We start from the raw sequence: 20932 nt of genomic DNA, 5'->3' as shown, positions 1-20932 counted from the left end.
CAAAGTGACCAGCTGTTCGTGTCCTGGGCTAAACCACATTTGGGAAAGCTTGTGTCTAAACAGCGCCTCTCCCATTGGATAGTAGGAACAATTTCCCTGGCCTATACTTCGGCCTCCTGCTGGCTTGCGTGCGCATTCCACTAGAGGTTTGGCAACCTCATGGGCTCTCTTTAGGGGAGTTTCTATTCCTTCTCCCCTGTGAAGTGCTGTTGGGGACAGTTGTCTTCTTAACAGGCATGTCTGGCAATCTGGGAGTCAGTATTTCTCCCATAGTGAGACACGAAACGAATGCTATGAAAGAGAACTTAAGGTTATGTATATAACCAAGGTTCTCTGAGTAGCATGAGTGAGTGTCTCATCGGACTGCCCTCCTTGCTATGGAAGCGAGGAAGAGGTGGGCTTGTTTTGAATGACATCTGACGCTATGTCAGCCTATTATATAGGGAGGCACTAGCCCCTCCTGACATGGGCGTCACTTAGCAGGAGGCGTTCCCATAGTGAGACGCTCGCTCATGCTACTCAGAGAACCGGGGTTATATACATAACCTTAAGTTAGCTTTAGACAAACCAGCTCCTTCCCTATATTGACTCTCAACTGGGCTAGTGAACTAATTTTTGAATGTTACTTTGTATCTGGCATTTAGACGAGAGCATGTCGGAAATCTCCCCATTTACGTCTAGGTAAGACAGCTATTAAATATGATTTCAAAACAATGTCAAACTACTCTTTAAGCTATGCCAGAAAATCAGTACAAGTTATTTAGTATGCAAATTAATTCCCTGGCTTACTTTCCCCAACATACTTTATTTCAGTGCTAAATAAAACAGACTGGTCTTGCCTGTGTCCAGAAAAAGAAGAAAAAAAATCATTAAGTCAGGAAAAAAAAAGTTGTGTTCTCATATTTAAAAGTTAAAAGCTCCTAAGGTTTACAGATACACAGCTATATCTACGCTAAAACTAGAGTCATCACCAACTGGAAGCCCTCCAGCCACCAGTTGATTCATCTTGTCTTTCTACTCCACTCTTGTGTAATGATTTGCAGCCGTTTTTCCTTGCATCTATCTCTATCTGTGGTGAAATTAGTCTACCATTGTGAAGTGCACTGAGTGGTCATTTGTGTGGGTGATTTAGAGACCAAATTTATTATAACACTGTCGCCACTTCTGACTTAAGTGATTGCTGTACTGAGAAGATTAAGTTTTGCGTCTATTAAAAAAATAAATTTTTTTCACTGCTGTTTTTTAAAACAAAACAAATACATGCCATGTTCTTTATACAAACCGAACATCTCCCAGTATATAAAAATAATATGTCAAGAGAATATCCTAGCCATCAAGCACTAATGGTAGCATTCCCTTTGATCCCAGTGTCAGCATTTAACCCATACACCTCTATTACTACTATAGCAATAGCCCTAATCAATGCAAATAGCTGACCTGATTGACTACCTCCCTGGACTTTTTTTGGGGGGGAGGTAACAACGGTAAAAACAATAACAATAATAATATTTATAACAAGGTGCAATAATATTTAATGTGCAATATGTATGACTGTGCAATGACAACAAAGAGTTATCTTATATTATCTTATCAATTTTGTAGAATTTTCAGGAAACAAAAATTGACAATGTGTAAAAAATAATAATAATAACAAAAGGAACTTTAAACTGTCACACTCACTTTATTTGTTTTATTAATCAATTGAATGTACAGTCTGTTAACTTGCCCACACAATACTGTTCTAAATGTACATTATGCGTACACCAAAACAGGTAATCTGGTGGTATTTAGTATTTACTCACAACAGAGTTATACATATATTTGTGTAAGTATATTTAATTGAGAACCCATATTTATTCATACATCTAAGACATGTCAATGTAGATGTTAGGAGTTCTTCTCCAGGAAAGCTTTGCAGCATCGTACACACTGCTCATAGACCTTTTCAAAGTCTTCATCACTTCCCTAAAAGACAAAATTAGGGAGGGGGAGATTAAAATGATTTAGCCAACTATTCATAGCTCGCAATCACTGGAATTTGTTGTCTATTGCACACAGTGAAAATATACAGTTATATGAATGGAACAGAAGTACGGCCTGCCCTCTGATGCAGGCTGGATACACCCAAATTATAAAAAATGACAGTTTGTTACTCAACTGAAAAATGTTCTTATTCCGAGAACCAAGACCTGTCAAGACTGAAGCCAAAAGGGTTTTGAAATTCTATTCATAACTATTCAAAGTGGTATTTCTCGCTGAGATTTACGTTTTTAAAAAAAGAATTTGTAAACACATAACTACATTGAATTTTGTGATTCCCTAATAAATTATTTATTATTTTGTTAAAATAATTTATTATTTTTTATATATTTTATAAAAATAAAAATATAAAACATATTTTATATTTGTTTTTTCCCCCCATTATCTGATAGAATTTTCTGTGTTAGGGCAAACAAGTCCTTCTCCCACATTGCATCCCTAACTTATGGGGTTCCACAAGGTTTGATCCTGGGTCCACAATTATTTTCCTTCTACATTCCATTTAGCTGGCATCATTAAATCCTTTTCTGACATTTTGTATCACTCTATTCTGATGACATTCAGCTGTATCTGTGACCGTGGATGTGGACCTAAGCAGCTGCAGAGGCCACTGTTTTCCTGTCTAGGCTAAAATGTTTTCAGTGGCACCATTAAGTGCTTATAAAATAAGTAACTGTGAAATTCATAGGCTACTTGGTAATCTTCCTAACATGTCAGGTTATGCCTTGTCAAAAAAAATATTTGAAATGATTTGTTATCACATCAAAATGTTTAAGTACGTAGAGTACAATGATTGTTGTGATGCTGAATTGGGTTTTTAAGCATCGTGTAATTCTATTGTGTACTAACTACTAAATTGCTGGTATCATGACATCCCTATACCAATGATCCAGCACTGTATGAGTAGCAGCAGCAGCATTTCTTGTGTATTATGTGCAGAAAGATGAATGATGAACACCTTCACATTGATAAAATAAAAGAATCAGAAAGTTTGACATTGAGTTAATTTAACCCATTATAAGTAATCCAAATTGTTCTATAATTAAGTTCTTATTGTTTAATTACGAATTAACAAACAAGAAATAAAAAAAATGAAAAGTCGATACCTACATTTTAAAATATTCCATTAACAATCGCTCAATGCAACTGATTGAAAATAATAATAGAGCTAAGAAACATTTAATAGAGAAACGTTGTTATCTGTATTTTAAATTTTTAAAGTTTACAATGGCCGTTTAACACGTCTCTTTCCTCCTCTTCAGTTCACATCATCATGAACTCATGTTTGTAGTCTTGTCACAAAACTTCATCTTGGTTTAAATTCAACTGTTATTCTCAACTGATTGAGTGAGTAACTACACACCTGTGACACATGCCACATACTCCAAATTACTAAAATATAAATATTTTAATAATTCCATTTGTAAAGGTACGTCTGACACGCACACTCTCCTATTATGTGCAACATCTGCAAAAGGGCAATTACGGACAATCCAGAATTCATGTGTAAAAACAACATAATTCTTTATTTATCCTGACACATGGACAGCGATTGTTCTCCCCTTTTTTGCTCGCTTGGCTGTCATGCTATGTGGTTGCTGGCGAGGTACCAATCCAAGTACTTACATGCCTCCAAAACCACATTGACTATAATGAGATTTGGTAAAATTACACAAAGAAATACAGCGTCCAAAGCCAAAATCACACAATCCAATACACTCAATACAATCACATAAACTGTGGTCACTCTTTCTTCTTCCAGCTGCATCACTAATAATTCATGACTGTTTTATTTAAAGTCCAAGTTCTTACGGGAAAATCAAAGACATAGGAACTATACAATATAATTCATCTAAAATAGCTCTAGCCACACACATTTTTCATAAAGACCACATATGAAAATTATTACTTATTATAAGATCCCTTGCCATTTATTTAAATAAACCAACCATAAAAATATATTAAAGTTTAAATGGCCACAGGAGGTTAAGATTTTTTTTTTTTTTTTTTTTAAATGTCTATTGTCAACACTCAAACTTTCAAAGCCTTCCAAAGGTCTCTGCCTGCACTTTTCCAATTCTTGCCTTTTTCACTCATAATACTCAAGACAATAAAAACCAGCCAAGAATCCATGTCCAAATCATCTGGCAGGACTCAAAACATCTAGGGAACAAAAAGAACTATCGAGCCACGGACTGTGAAAAGCTTACCAATGTGAAACCAGAAAACATCTGTTATGGTTCCGTAAAACTAATATATTATGGTGAGTGTTGGTCTGGAAAGGCTGAATACCACTTTTTTGTGAGAAATACAGCTATTTTACTAGCAACCGTTCATTTTGTTTTGGCGCTCTTTACTGCATCAATTGTGTCTGGATTTCTCCCTGCAGACAACTTAACTTTTCCACTTGCACCTGAAGACTGATCCGGTCCATCCAAAACCATAAATATACTTCAAATGACTGCTCTGTGTGACATTTCCTGCCCTTTATCTTGTCCATAGAATTTTTCCCACGTGATCCTTTGAAGAGAAACACAAATGTTACAGAATGGGCTGAATGTAGCTTTTTTGTATCTACTACAATTACTGAAAGAGTTTGACGTTTTACTTTGAAATACTTTTTTGGGCTTTTAATCAGGATTCTTATTATGAAAAAAAAGTTCTTCCCGCTTTATTGTCTCTTGTATATATTAGATTTCATTTTTTTTGTATGTTTGGCTTAAAGTTCCCCCTTTTCACATTTAGTGCACAACAGAGTTCATTTAGACACCTTATCACTAGTAGAAATACTAGATTGGGTTTTTGCCTGGGTAGAGAGTCTAAAGGGCAGGTCAGATGATCCCCACTCACACATTAGACTAGGGATATAACAATTCATCGAGTCACTCAAATAACTCAATTATAGGAAAAAAAACCCTCAATACAAATTGTTTTAATTCAATGCTTCATTTAATCCACAGCTCGGTAGCGCTCAGTTGTCACCATGTAAACGTGATAATTTTACCAGCATTTGAGACTAAAAATAGATGTGCAATAGTAATGTATCTAGGGCCACGCATGTGAATAAAAAAGTATTACAACATTAAGCTCATGCAGCCCCCAGTTTTTAAATAAAAACTGATAACTGATAGCACAAACACAGCAGACAAGATGACGTCATAGTTTAATGTGGAGCCGGAGTTTGTCTGCACACACGGAGAAGAGCAAAAAGGCTGAGCCATTACTGAAATGGTGAGCTCAGGTTAAGTGAAAGAAAATGTTTTTTCAAAACAGCAGTCCATGTAACTGTAATCGCCATAAAAACCTATATTAGGAAAAATATGGAAGGACCTTTTAATCAAATCATCTGTTCAACAGAAGAAAAGCGAACTTGATATATACAGTTAGGTCCATAAATATTTGGACAGAGACAACTTTTTTTCTAATTTTGGTTCTGTACATTACCAGAATGAATTTTAATTGAATCACCTGACTTGGCTATTCAAGAATATTTGACTTCTTTGCTTTAATAAACTCCTGGGTCCTGCTTTGGCTGTATGTTTTGGGTCTTTGCCCATCTTTATTATGAAATGCCGCCAAATCAGTTTGACTGCCTTTAGCTGGATTTGAGCAGTATATCTCTGAACACCTCAGAATTGATTTGGCTGCGCCTGTCCCATTTCACATCATAAATAAACACTAGTGTCCCAGTGCCACTGGCAGCTATGCATGCCCAAGCCATCACCCTGCCTCTGCTGTGTTTTACACATGATGCGGTATGCTTTGGATCATGAGCTGTTCCACGCCTTCTCTCCATACTTTTTTCATGCAGTCATTCTGGTAGAGTTTGATCTTGGTTTCATCTGTCCAAAGAATGTTTCTGACAGAACTGTGCTGGCTTTTTTTTTTGTTTCATGCAGTCTTCTCTTTATGGTAGAGTTGGATATTGATACAGCTACCTCCTGGAGAGTGACGTTCACTTGGTTGGCTGTTGCGAAGGGGTTTCTCTCCACCATGGAAATGATTCTGTGATCATCCACCACTGTTGTCTTCTGTGGACGTCCAGGTCATTTTGCGTTGCTGAGTTCAACAGTGCTTTCTTTCTTTCTTTCTTTCTTTCTCAGAATGTACCAAACCGCAGATTTTGCCAGTCCTAAAATTGCTGCAATTTCTTGGATGTTTTTTTTGTCTGTTTTTGCAGCTTAAGGATGGGGGATTTCACCTGCATGGAGAGCTGCTTTGACCCCATGTTGTCTGTTCACAGGAAAATCTCCCAAATGCAAGTACCACACCTCAAATAATTTCCAGGCCTTTTATCTGCTTAATTGATAATGATATAACGAAGTAACTGCCCACACCACCCCATGAACTAGCCTTTGAGTCAGTTGTCCAATTACTTTTGGTCCCTTCAAAAAAAAAAAAAAAAGGAGCACGTGTTAAGGAGCTAAAAATCCTAAAACCATTATCCAATTTGAATGTGGATAGAGATAGTCAGGAATATGCACTTTTCCCTAGCAAGCTGAGGTTGCCGTCACTGAGTAACTAACAGGTCTTTACGCCTGCATGAATTGGGCTTTAGCAATCAATTTCACAGCAAGTGCCAGCTGCCACTCACCAACCTTTCAGAGAATGCACATTTCCCCTTGGAACCATTGGTTGCCAGAGAGGTCTCTAGGCCTTTGTGGTTGAGACCTTAGCATGGCACTTAATTTAACATGCCAAATGGTATAGATATTTAAAATGAGTTCTTGTGTCTCCCTTAAATGTAAGTAAAGGCCTCTAAATGTTGCATCTTGTAGTTTTACTGGCTTTGGCTTCTTTGCTGGACCATCTCGCTACAACATTAAATTAAACATATCCTCTAAATTTGAGCAATAAAGTTGAACATAGGGATGTGTTTGAATACTTACATAATAAGGGTCTTGGATGATCAGCTGCTTCTGGGGGTCATAAGAACCAAGAAGCTCAATTTTTGCTGTGTAGTCTTTCACGGACTTTGACTTCCGTTTCAAGTCACTGCAAAGGTGAGAGAAAACAAGTAACTCCAAAAGAACAGAGCACGAAACAAGGGAGGTTTGAGCACCTCTGGATTAAAGAGGTCACATGCTTCTAAATATTCGAGATAATGTTGTTGTATAGTGTTTATTGTCTGCTTCTTATTCTAGCATTCCTCTAATAATAATTACATTCATGTCATTAACTTTAAATCAGTGATAAATAATAAAACGGTGTAGTCTGGAAACATACAGAGTACATAAATGAAAAGTAACACCTTAACATGTTTAAGTCAATCCCAGACAAAAGCAGTAGGTCAAAGAATTAATGAATTCTCAGTCTGGCCAACTTAAAATTTGTAGGAAACAAAGTGTGCAGGGGGAAAAGAAAAGACTGCCCCAAAGAGCAAAGACGAGGCATCCAAAGAACTCAGTAAGCTGCTTACAGATCAGATCTGCCGTGGGCATGTGATCTCAAAATGATCCTTAAACGTTCAAAGTAGCAAAAAATATCCCTCCCCCTGACCTCGGCAAAGAGCTTAAGAAAGGATATTGGTCATTAAAGGGAGGCATTCTCCTACAAGGCATTTATAGCTCAATGTCCCCACCATTTTTATGTATGCATGTGAAAGAACAGCACAGATAAACGTCATGACAGCAGGACACACTAGTTTGGACCGTTACAAGACAAATGTTTTTTGACACTTAACACATGACACCAGCGCTTTCAGTGTCTAAGTATCCAACCGTGATTGACACTCTTAGAAAAAAAATAAACACTGCTGCTGTGGGCTGAAATAACTCTACCTCAGATTGCTCTCGTCCATGCACAGAATGTGCTCAAAGCTCATGAAATCTTCCTTGGTCACCTGCAAGAACAACAAAACAAATATTACTTTTGGCTCTGTGTGGAAATTCAGTATGACCAGCAGAGACTCCCTCTGGTCCTTCAAAGAGGGCTGAATGGGTTATGCAGCTAAAAGAAAATAAAAAAGCAGCTTTTTCACTGACACATTAAACCTCTAAAGACAAGAAAAATAAGACAACTCAGATCTTATTAAATCATTCATTTATCATCTGCCTTTTTAGTAATAGCTTTTGGATGTAGTTATATTATGTCAATATTTTTAATTACGTTTCATTGTTCGTAATGGAGGCCAGCATCCATGTGCTGGATTCCAGCTGCTGTTACATGCACAAAGAATTTTTAAAACATAAATAAACTAATGTTGCATTTTCAACAAGTCACACAAGCCTTATTTTCCCATCTATTCCTCCTCCCTCCTTCTCCTGCTCAATGGCTAACTCATTTTAACGTAAAAAAAACAAGGTCGCGTTTATAACAACTTGAATTCTTGATTCTTGACCTAGAGGAAAACCAAGTTAGGGAAAGGAGCACGTCTGTATGCCTGTGGAGGGGTTTATACAGTTTTCACTGCATTCTGTGATGATTTAATGGCACAAGCAGCAATAAAAACAAAAAGAAAAAAATAAGAAAAACAGGCAACACCCCGAATACTTTTAAAGTATTTTGACAGTGGATTTATAGGAATGCCAAGGAGAAGCTAAGGGCAGAGAGAAACAAATGAGAGCACAGAGGCATGAATAAAACTCCCGCATAGCTCCAGATGTTGACATATGGACACAATAACAGTGACAGCTTGTAACAGCAGACGGGTAAAAAGATGTTCATTACAAATGTTTTCGATTATATTCACGCAGCGAAATGCTCCAGCCACTGCAGTCTGATCACTGTATTTCACCCATTCTCACACTTTCACATCCTCTCTCTCACACACAATGATAATCTGTGTTGATCATAATCTCAGTGCCTGCTTCTTTCACAGTGTAAATGAAGCAGTGGTAATCCTCTATCAAAAAGTCTTGTGCAAGACCTCCTCACGAAGTTGACAGAGAGCTTAGTTTGGTATCTGAAATCTTTGGCTAAGAATGAGCAAGGAGGTTTTTATGGAAAGCAAAGAAAGAGTCGGGAGACACTCATAGAAAAGTGATTGGAAATCTAAAAGTTAATGGTTCTTTTTAACAAAAAAGAAGAATTTGACATGTCACCGTGCATGTTGGTTTACCGTCATACTTTAACAAAAGAGGTACTTGTTGATATGTGATTCAGGAAAGCTGTAAATTTATTTTGCCCTATATCTTCATTCAACAAGGTTCTTCTATGTGAGGGAACAAAAACCTTGCACGCCTGGCCAGTCAGCCACTGAAATTTGCCTCCTTGGTGACACTTCAGACATTTGCGTCTTTAGCCTGTGGTGATAACAAACATGTCCTCTTGTTGTAGTTAAATTTCAACATATGCTGAACTTGTTAAGTTTATAAAAGGAGCAAAAAACAGACACTCTGTAATGTAGTTGTTAGTAGATTTAAGTGTTTAGTAACGCTCTCGTGGTTATATGGAGTACAGTCTGAAGACACTTAATATATTTATACACTTTATATAAGGTTATGGGTGATGGGGAAAATTATAAAATATTGTAACATTTCATTTATTAATATTTATCCAATTTCATAAAGGTTTTTTCGCAAGTGGTTGCCACTGCAAAGAGCTCTGTATATCCAGTATGGCACCGATTTTTATGCCCTTATGCCTGTCCTTTCCGATGCAACCGTCCCAGGGATTTGTGTGTTCTTGCCTCAAACTAAGGATCTTTTACAGGTTAGGTAAATGTGATAACTACTACACTGTAAAGCCACCACTGATCCTATTTGTGGAATGAATTAACTAAGAATAAATGGGGGAAAAAAGCAAGTAAAGATGGAAGTAGTTAAGAGGCATAAAAGGAAAAAAAACAATCAACATGCATAGAATGAAACTTTAAAATGATACATATAAATGAATAATGAAAACGACACATAATAAAGCCCTAAAAATCATATGGATCTGTGTGATATATAGTATACATAACTCAATTTCTTATAAAGAAATAGTAGCGGAGTGATTTTAAGTTCTGTTTTACTACTCTGTGGGGAAACAGTCTTAGAAAACACAAAAAAACAAAACACTAAAACACTGCTGTAAGCAGGCACTAGGGCTGTGCGATAGGACCAAAATCTCATATCCCAATATAAGAATTCTATCATCTCGATAACGATATAAATCACAAAAATGTAACATTTTCTGTAAATTCTGTGAATCTCGGGCAGCTCGACTTGCGGGAAGTGTTTCCAGCTGCGCGTCATGTAGCTGGAGTCGAGTGTTTTAACAGATGCATGAAACGATACATTTTTAGACACAAGTTGTAACAGCCGCAGTTTTCTTTGTGAGTATTTATTACACAGGGTGCTGCGGGGAAAAGCCTGTTCTAATGTTTGAGTCTAAGGTTTATTTTTTAGCACCTGGCGGCTCTTTTTTACTTCTCATCCGTAAATAATCTGCTCTTTCACGTGATTCAGTTTATTTTGAAAAGTCTCAACAGGATCTTGAGCTTTATTGTGAAAGGTTTATGTGGAACATAAACAAGCAGACACACGATGGTGTTACCGTCGTTGTTGCTAACCACAACGCATAAAAACAGGCCTTGTCCGTAGTGTGGTTATATTAAATATAAGAGAAAGAGAGAACTTGAAGAAATTAATATAGCCACTACAGTGACCATCAAAACGATGAAAAAAATATTGCCGTAAACAGTTTATTTTGCGACACCACGAAACAAACAATAGCTAAAATGAAACGATAAACGTTTTTATATCGTCATCCGATCTATATCGTTATATCGAACAGCCCTAGCAGTAGGGCTGCACGTAGGGCTGCTCAATTAATCGAATTTTAATCACGATTACGATCTGGGCTTTCAACGATCATTAAAAATGACTGAGCCGATTATTAGCCCCTCCCTCATTTATCCGCGACACCTTAAAGGCCGGTCCGTGAAAATATTGTCGGGCATAAACCGTCCGTGGCGCAAAAAAGGGTGGAGACCGCTGATTAAGAGGACCCGAGGGAAGCTCAGAAAGCTAAGCAGAAGTTATTTGGAGAGGAGAGTGACTGCTGTTGGTTGAAAAGACAGGTAAAAAAAAAAAAAAAACTTCAGTGGTGTTGCACACTATTTTACATTATTTTTTTAAAGTCATTGTTAACCCTTTAAAGCCGGTCAGAGCAGCACGCTCCGTGTTGTGTAACTATTTTTAAATCCCTGTAGAACCTGAACCGCGTAAGCTAGCGCAATAATTTGTTTTGCATATAAAACCAGAGGAGTTGTACTTACATCTGATGCCATCAGCTTGTCCTCGGTCACGGTTTCCTTCCACATAAAGCTTTGCAAAAATTGCATAAAAAGCGCTTGCAGGAACAAAAACACAATATTCCAGAAACACGCTTTGCCGATCCGATCAGCTGTTCGTAACACTTCCCACATTGAAACAGTCGTCAGCACGAACTACCGCATATCCGCCATTTCCTGGCCGAAACCGGAAGTGACGTAATTTTCGCGGAAATTGTAGTTTTTTACTCGTAGGCCTTAAAAGCCTATACTGGTCATGTTTGACCTTTCTGAATAGTTTCTGTGATGCTTAGAACTCGAATTGCACTGCTGGAAATAGTTTATTTTGATGCACCTGCTGTTTTCTTTGCAAATTTGCATCATAGGATTGTTTTTTCATTTTTCCTGCAGTATATAAAAATTGCTGTATCTCCAAAATAAAACTATGAAGACACTCAAAATAAATTTCCTGTTGTTGTAAACTATTTTTTGCAACTTTTTTGTATTTAAAGTTTTGAGGGATAAACCCTTAAATTTCTCCAAGTAGAAATATATGTAAAAAAAAACAAAAACGATTTTCAATTTTTTTGTAGTTTATTGCACTTTTTTGCAATTAATGTAGTTACTATGGACTTAATGAATACATATTATTTAAAATATGGGCTATAACAGTTGTATAGCAACTTGAAATGCTCCCACAAATGGCACTACAACATGTAAAAATATAATATAAGCTCTGGCGGACTTGGTTCTATAGTAGGTCTTAAAGGGTTAAATAAATATCGTCAAATAATCGAGATCTCAATTTCAGTGAAAATAATCGTGATTATCATTTTTGCCATAATCGAGCAGCCCTAGCTGCACGATTAATCGTTAGAAAATCGCGATCTCGATTCATACTTATGTGCGATCTCATTTCCAAATGACAACGATTTAAAAAATAAAAAATAAAAAAGACGACGACGATTGTACCGCATTTTGATCCGGGACGTAATCTGCATGAAAACAAGCGCTCACTCTTCCTGCTCAACGAATGACAAGGGCGGAGCCTTATACCACGTGATACAGAAGCTGTGCCGTGTGATGCTAAAATTAGCAGGGAAAAAACAACAGAGAACACGTCAGAGATGACGAGAAAGTGACAGGACAAAATCCGTCCCGGTCAACCACCCAAACATCAATAACGGGAACCTTATACAGCGCTTCCCTATACCCGTCGAACTCCCGCAGGCACAAAGAAATTACGGAGGCTATTACTTATCACCTGACCAAAGATATGGCTCCCATCAACACTGTGCAAAACCAGGGATTTAGGAAAATGATAAACACCCTAGACAAACGCTACACAGTGCCGTCCAGCAACTATTTTTCTATTGTTGCACTACCTGCTCTATACACGCAGTGTCGAGCAACGGTGGAGACGGAATTTCAAACAGTGCAACATTTTGCGGCAACAACAAAACGTGAGACATCTGTTGTTTTTATGTTTATTTATTGTTTTTATGCTCAGTCTCAACTGTTACGAAGTTGATGTGCAGTTAATAAGTGCAATAAATATTTATACTGGAAAAGAAAATCGTGAGAGAATCGTGATCTCAATTCTAAGCAAAAAAATCGTGATTCTCATTTTATGCAAAATCGTGCAGCCCTACCTAGCAGGCACATCTACATTTGAAGTTAATTATCTGTTTGCACACCAGCTTTCACTTGTGTTGTCGATTATAGTTCTAGCCAGTAATAAAATATAATATCTACATAATATCTACATACAGCTATCATTAATGTGTGTTGAAGAAGCATTCCTTAGGAATTATCCAAAAAATAACCATTAACAGATAAGCTAAGATCTTTTCTTCATTAATTATGTTTGCACTTTTGAGTAATGGTGGGAAAAGGACGAGAATTCAGCTTGTAAAACTTATCTGCACAGCATCAATGCTGAACTGGTGACAGGTGAAATTAATGTGATTACTACAGGATGATGGTATTTTGGCAAAAAGTGTTCATTCCTCAAGTGTTGGTTTTACGATAATCAAATTGCAACTCTCTTAAATCTGATGTCTGGATGTCAAATTTTTGATTACCCTAAGTTACTTGTTATGGATCACTTTGAAAAATATGTGTTTATAAAATAAACACACTTTTGTTTATTTGGGGATACACAGGTCTTTAAACGAGCTCCCAGCTGGCCAGTTTGCTTGGACACTGGCCACGCCAGGCCTTCAGCAAAGTTGGAGGGTGGGTTATTAAAAAAGAAAACGTGGCAGAAAAGAGTGCTAAAGAAAAAGAGGAAAAAACAAAGACTTGTCAAAGCTTATTGTGTGGATTTGGTTGGGTTTAAGCCAAGGGTTGAGCCTTCCCATCCCTGCTTTGAGGAGATTAGATGAGGGTCTGACAGAACTGGTTTGCAGTAAGCCAAAACAAGGAGATGGGAGATCTCAAGTCTAGGGTGAAACACCGGAGATCTCTCAGTGTTTAAGGGCACTGGGGAGTAGGAGTTACTGTAAGGAGAAGCCAGCGCAGCATAAAGCCTGAAGCCATACATGGACAAACATCTTGGTGTAATTTCAGGCCTCTTTAAGGATTAGAAACATCTGTGCAGTGATGCTTGCTACACTGGCTTCATCAATATTTCACAAACGTCACAGGTGCCATCAACTTGAACATTAGTCTAGACCAGGGACTGGCTATCAGCTTCTTTATTACACTCAAAAATACTACCCCAACTCCTAAAAATGTTATACAGTTTGTGATATGTAAATAAAAACAGAATATTTTCTGAAATCCTTAAGCTGAGAAAATGAGCCATTTTAAGCCATTTTGCATTGATGGTGCAACCCATCTCAAAACTCGCGACAAGTTCGTGTTTACCACCGTGAAACAGCTCCTCTTCCTTTAACAACAGTCCATAAAAAACTGCAAAATGAGGAGACCGGCTGCTGATCTTTGGGTAAATTATTTTCTTTCCTTCTTGTCTGGTATAAGATTCTAGTTGCTCCACAGTCCTGGGTGTTCTTTGTCATATTTTTGGTTTCATGATGAGCCAAATGTTTTCAGTCTGTGAAAGGTCCGGACTGCAGGCAGGACAGTTGGGCTCTTCTTCTATGAACCCATGCTCTTGCAATAGCTGCAGTATGCAGTTTGGAATGGTCTTGTTGAAATATGCAAGGCATTCCTAGAAAAAGACATCATCTGAATGGGAGTATATGTTATTCTAAAACCTGTAAAATAGCTTTCAGCATTGCTAGTGCCTTTCCAGATGTGCAAAATATCAATTCCAAAGGCATTAATACACTGCTATACCATCAGAGCTGTAGGCTTTTCAACAGAATACGTATAACCAGCTGGATCGTCCCTCTCCTCTTTACTCTGAGGGACGCGGCATTTTTAAGAAGAATTTTACATTTTAATTTCTCTGACCACAGAGCAGTTTTCCACTTTGCTTTGGCCCAGAGAAGACTGTAGTGTTCTGGATTGTGCTCACGATTGGCTACTTCTTTGCATGACTCAGCTTTAACCTGCATTTGTGGATGGCATGACGAACTATGTTTACTGATCTATGCCTATTTTTCATGCAGTGCAACCCGAGGGGCCAAAGATCACAGGCATCAAATACTGATTTTTAACTTTGTCCCTTGCGCACAGAGTTTTTTCCAGATTCTCTGAATCTATTATGATTATATCTTGTACTGCAGATAATGAGATATTAAAAGTCTTTAATGTTGAGGAACATTATTCTCGGCCCTGGCCCAACATTTTTTTGAGACATGGTGCTGCCATTAATTTCTTAATGAACTTATATTTACATTAAAATGGTTAATTTTCCCAAGTTTTTATGTTCTATTATGAATTACATTTTGGCTTAGCAAATATGGCAATTAGTGTATTGGGTTTATACAAACAAACTTTTTTTCTTTTTTTAAAAGGATTAGATAGCCAGTGCCTCAAAATGTTTTTTTAAAAATGTAGGCCCTTTTCCAAACAGGTTTAAAATTTACTTCAGACAGTTCTGTGGAAGATCCTGTTCTAGCGCATCTCGTTAACTCATGAGCAGGTTAGCTGACAGTCTCCTTTTCAAAAGAAAACCAGTTAAGCAGCTATCCCCAAGCAGTACAAACACGTGTTTCACTTCCTTCATGCTGCTGTTTGGGCACAATGTCTTGCAGTCTTAGCAACAGTCACCCTTCTCTACTAATTGAAAGATCCAAAGAGAAGAACAAACAGCACAAACCAAAACTTCTAGCAGGTGGAAAGTTGGTTCTTGTGATTAGAAAGCTGACTACACAGACCTGGAGAATAGGTTTCTAGGATGACAGACTCCCTGGTAGGCAGCTGACTGACATCAAAAACAACCACAATAGCTATTTAACAGTTCTTCTGTAGACAGAAGAAAGCATGATGGAGCAGACTAACAGATCAAGACCTTCAGAATAAAATCCAAGTGAAACATAGAGTGTAGACCAGTAACACTCAGCTGGTCTGTGAGCAACATCCATGCTACCACAAGAGGCCAAGATGCCTGAAAATCATCCTGTAATTAAGAGAGAAGACTGCTACCTACTCTTCTTACTCACTGTTTTAAGTATGTGACAATTTATTTTTAAAAATGTGATTGAGCAGCATTACATTCTCACATACACACGCACGCACACACACACACTTTCCACTGCAGTGACAGCAGCTGTGGGACGTCTGGTTGTACCTGTCGCGCCCTGTGGTCCGTGTCAATGCCATGCTTCCTGAGGCAGGCTAGACCGCGGGCATCCGGTAAGCTGCCTAGATTCCAGTCTGATGTGGCACCACTGTCTATGATCCACTGCAACAGAGAACAAAAAGGGGGCGCTAGCTACGTCTTGAGAGAGGTGGTGGGTGATCATACCTGCCTGGCCACATGCCTCATGGGCACGCCATGCCTCTTCATGCAGGCTTGACCACGGTGGTCTGGAGGGTTTCCTATCTCATAGGTGGAGGTGGCAGCACTGTCTATCCTCCACTAGGCAGAACAAAGCACGGGAATCAGAAACTCAACAAAACCGAATTACAGTCTCATAAAGAAAGAAGTTTCTGTACAGAATAAAGGGCAACTCCACATTTAAACTGAAGGTAAATGTTCCTAATCATCTTTAGAGACTGTAAGCAGGTCGCTATTATCCAAATTGAATTCAGTGAGGAATTTTGAACTTTCATTTTTTCCATTTTAAATCAATGTACTGCAGTTAGTAGCAAAAGTTAATTTCATATAGAATTTCTCTCCAGAGACCAGGACTTTAAAACTGCGAAGTTAATACTGCCAAATTAAAAATATATATTATCAACCAACCAGTATGAAGAAATAATTTTCCTCACTAATGCCAGAGGAAATATTTTTGAGACTAGTTCTTGATATGTTATTCATATTGTAGTGTTATACGTAATATGTAAAGGGCTCTTCAAACATGCAACACTGAACAGAACATTTAAGGTGAGTGGCTGACACTTCTGTTGTCATTTCCATAGTTGTATCAAATGGCAGGAGTTATAAACAGAAAAAAATGTGTACAGCAGATCTGTAGTACGAAATGAAAACATATGTCAACAATGACCAGAGGTGGGACCAAGTCATTGTTTTGCAAGTCTCAAGTAAGTCTCAAGTCTTTATCCTCAAGTCTCAAGTCAAGTCTCAAGTAATGTCAGGCAAGTCAGAGTCGAGTCTCAAGTCACTGGTGTAAAAGTCCGAGTCAAGTCACAAGTCTGAAACTTTGAATTTCAAGTCCTTTCGAGTCTTTAAAAAAAAACAAACGAAAAAATAATGTTGCAGTTATATGCTAAATGTAAATATTAGACCATGTAATTTTAAAATCTGTGTTTTTCTCAACACATGACAAAATAGTGAACTTAGAAAATATACACAAATTGTGAAATTGCACCTCTTTAAAATGCAGCTCAATTAAACCTAGCTCCAAGAATAATTTTCACCGACAGTTCTGAGATAAGCTGCATGTTATTCTTGGATGCGGTTGTAGGACCAGCTTTAAAATCGCATGACAAAAATATCATACACATTAAAAAAAACTGTATCACCAACGTAGCCTGGAAAACATTTGCTAGTTAGATGAAGTCAGCTATCTCATCTTAGCATATTTATATGCATATTTATAATCATACGGTTCTTGGAGTGAGTGCATACACTCATGAAGTTTAGTAACTTCCGGTCACTGCAACAAGCCCAGGTACAGTTTACCGACGGATGGGTGCAGGACCTTGAAATGCACCGTGTAGAACGAAAGACCATCGTACGTATCATAAGTTTACCAGTCTCACAAATCGTCTTCATAAATACACATTCGTTAACCGTTTATAAATAGGACCTTTGAGCTCAACGGTAATTAATTAGTAGTGGAAATAATTTCTGGTAGCATCACAGAAATGTAGCAGTGACAATAATATTGTATGCTGTAATCGTACTGGACAATTAGTGATACAAAAAACCTGTTTTATCCTGTGAATAAAAGTATGTGTTTTTGTCAGTGTACCATAATAACAGAAGCGAAACGCAATATTGTGTCAGGATAATTTACTATTTATGCACAATAAATAAAGGAGCATAGCGCGACAATTTCTGTTCAGCGCCAGACTTGCTTGTAACCTATATCACCAATTATGTTAAGAAAAATGACGCATTAACTACAACAGCAGACTGACCTTTGTGTAAATGCTTGGAGCAGACTAACCTGTGAGCTGGAGTGTTCTAGAACGTTATATTTGATCTTTGAATGGCTGCAATCCAGTCGCCTCTTTGTTACTTCGGAAACATGGCTCGAACAATTTCTCTTCAACGACGTAATCCGATAACAACCGATCTCTTTACCCGTCGGCTTCCCGTGGCTGTCATGCGACCGGCTATTGCAGTTAATAATACAACAGCTTCTTGACATTTTTGTGTTTCTTTTTATCGCTGTGTGACTGATTTTAATTGAAAGCCTGCGTGCGCTAGTACCGCTTGCCACGAGTTCCCAGAATCCTTTGCGGTTCTACCCGTGAATGACGTCACATTTTCAATCTCCATATAATATGCATGTTAAATTTTATATTTGGGGTAAAATATCAAGTCTTTTCAAGTAAACCGGTTCAAGTCCAATTCAAGTCCCAAGTCATTGGTGTAAAAGTCCAAGTCAAGTCACAAGTCTTAGAACATTTTTTCAAGTCAAGTCTAAAGTCATAAAATTAATGACTCGAGTCTGACTCGAGTCCAAGTCATGTGACTCGAGTCCACACCTCTGACAATGACTTTACCTGATCAACGATGCCACCATCAGTTGCCATCTTCCTGAAGACTGCTTCAGCAATGGGGGATCGGCAGATATTCCCTGTTCAACACCACAAACAACATCACCATATTAAAGGGATAAGGATATATTTAGAAAACTGCAATATCCCAGTGGTAATACACATAACTTCAGTATATCATAAAGATATATGTATGATATTTTAAAATACAAACTTTTCTGTATACGGTAAATGGATTTCGACTGCTAAAACAAAAAAGAAATGTATTGTGAAACTGACTTTACTTTCGGACTGTGTCAACAACTAAAATGACTTAAAATCTTGAGTCGAGGCCAGATATTGATTAAGCTTTTTTCTTTCTTATTCTGTGCACTGTGATTGCTCCCTGGGACAGCATCTGAGGCATAACAGACGAAAAGGGGCAAAACCTTTACAATATTTTAAAACCTGAAAAAATATTTCTAAAACTTAAGCTCATATTTTAACATGTAGACCCATGCAGAAGTCCAGCATATTACTGGCAACATCCAAAGACAATGGATTTACTGTGCTTATATAAAACTCCTATTTGAAATACAGTCGCAACTTTGTGAACAGTGACTTTTTTTTTTCTTTTAAATGTCCTAAACAAAATCTAGAATCTCATAAAAGATCTAATTGAAGAGCAGACTTTTGGCTTAAATTTAATGCAATTAACATAAAACAAATTAATTAAAAATATTTTCAGGGGCTTAATTAGTCAAATTGAATAAACCATAAATAAAATGTTCACAGCTTTTGTCTAACCCGCCTAATTATCTGTGCTGTTTTACAGAAGGCCAGTACTACTTGAACCCTTCCTCCAATTAGGATGTCGACAGCACCAGAGGTAAAAGTATGCAAAAAAAAAAAAAACCCTAAACGGGATGCTTTAGTAAATGGCTAAAATAACAACTAATCTGTTAATGTCCAAAATATATAACATAAAATCTATGTGTGTCTTAACATGTAATGTTTAAGTTACTGTTTTGGTAGTTGCATCAAGCAGTTTCTAAAATGTTTGATCACGTTTAGTATTTTTTCAGGAAACAGTCCATTGGTAAAGTAAAATCCTCTGTAGAAGCTTTAATGAAATGTGAAACGAATTATAATGAAAAATCTACCACTCAAATTAATAACAGAGCCAACCTACACTCTGCTACATCTTGAAAACTATTTCAGAATTGGACGCATGTGCTTCAAATTATCTGCAGTGACGTTTCCGTGCTGAGGTGAGTTCCTGACAGCTTTCACTTTGGATTCTTTGAGCTTAGACACGTATCTCTCCAGTTAAACACGGACACCTTGCTTGACGTTTACACATAAGGCTACAGCTGATTAGATACCAAACATACACACATGGAAGTTAAAAGTTTAAGAGCCTTAAGTGGAAAGTGTGTTTGGCAGCTTCGCGTTCATTGTAAGGCAGCTAGTACATAGTTAGCACTCTGAGGTACATCTAACGAAGCTCATTTCATTTATTAAAATGCGATGAGTTGACCTGCTGACAGAATGACATGTTTGCTTTTAAGCAGTAACACGTGTAAGTTTTAACTGAGGTTTTGTGGGTTTAAAAGACGTCTCTTACCCAAACAAACGAACAAAACCGACTTTGTACCCGTCGCCGCCATGTTGAAAGGTCCTGTACGACTACGACACCGGCTAACGTGGCGGCCAAGTACTGCCTGAACAAAAGTATAGCACGCTGACAGTGCTGAAGGGTTCAAGTATGAACCACATGCGCCTTAAATTTAAAGAGTATTACTCTCATTTACATTTACATTGGAAATTATAAGTGATACCAGATATCTGTGAATATATATTTTGTTTGTTTGTGTTTTGTTTTGTTTTTAGTTGACATACAACCCAATGTAGTCCTACTGTTAGTCCTAAGCCCATATAATTGGGGACAGTAGTATCAGGAAGTCCATCTGGTGTAAATCTGCCAATTTGACGTGATGATATGTTGAGGGATGGAAATTGAACATCTGCTGAAATATTCACAGAACAAAATATTGCACAAAAAAATTTAAACATAATCAATAGCAAATAGCAGCAACAGCTGCTATTTGTCTGCTCACACTCTTAATTTGCATTTATGGTACTGACAGCCCACGGGTAGAAGCTGTTCTATAAATGTACTAACGAAGAAGAATGAAGAGAGTATGACTGAAAGATAGGAGTGCGTTGAGAAGCTGATGAATCAGAATCAGAGAAACTTTATTAATCCCAGACGGAAACTGAGTTGTCATAGCAGCAAATATACAACAAACACAAGCACGCACATAAGATTAGTGTAGAAACAGAGTTATAATAGATAAATATTAAAATAAATAGATAAATATATGGATATAGGTATACATATAAATATAAAAGGACGAGTATGTGTGGAAATATTTTGCAGTGTACAAA

At 37.5% G+C, this 20932-nt stretch overlaps 1 protein-coding gene across 2 annotated transcripts; it reads right to left on the bottom strand.

The window, feature by feature from the left end:
• Positions 1-1661: 1661 nt before the first annotated feature.
• acp1 (acid phosphatase 1) lies at positions 1662-20188 on the bottom strand. 2 transcript variants are annotated; one of them, XM_085381814.1, is made up of 6 exons: positions 20109-20188; positions 18509-18582; positions 16116-16229; positions 7821-7882; positions 6930-7035; positions 1662-1965 (listed from the first exon to the last, which is right to left on the bottom strand). In XM_085381814.1, exons 1-6 carry the CDS (start codon positions 20149-20151, stop codon positions 1888-1890), a joined length of 477 nt encoding a protein of 158 aa, XP_085237940.1. In that variant the 5' UTR covers positions 20152-20188; the 3' UTR covers positions 1662-1887. The 2 variants fall into 2 exon arrangements, with proteins under 2 accessions (XP_085237940.1, XP_085237939.1); XM_085381813.1 differs by lacking the exon at positions 16116-16229 and adding an exon at positions 15939-16052.
• Positions 20189-20932: the final 744 nt, after the last annotated feature.

Source organism: Rhamphochromis longiceps, linkage group LG15, assembly GCF_057381845.1.
Source record: "Rhamphochromis longiceps isolate RC_006_pf linkage group LG15, R_longiceps_female_GT1.1, whole genome shotgun sequence".
NCBI classification, from domain to species: Eukaryota; Metazoa; Chordata; class Actinopteri; order Cichliformes; family Cichlidae; genus Rhamphochromis; species Rhamphochromis longiceps.
This window is presented reverse-complemented; position numbering and strand designations above follow the sequence as displayed.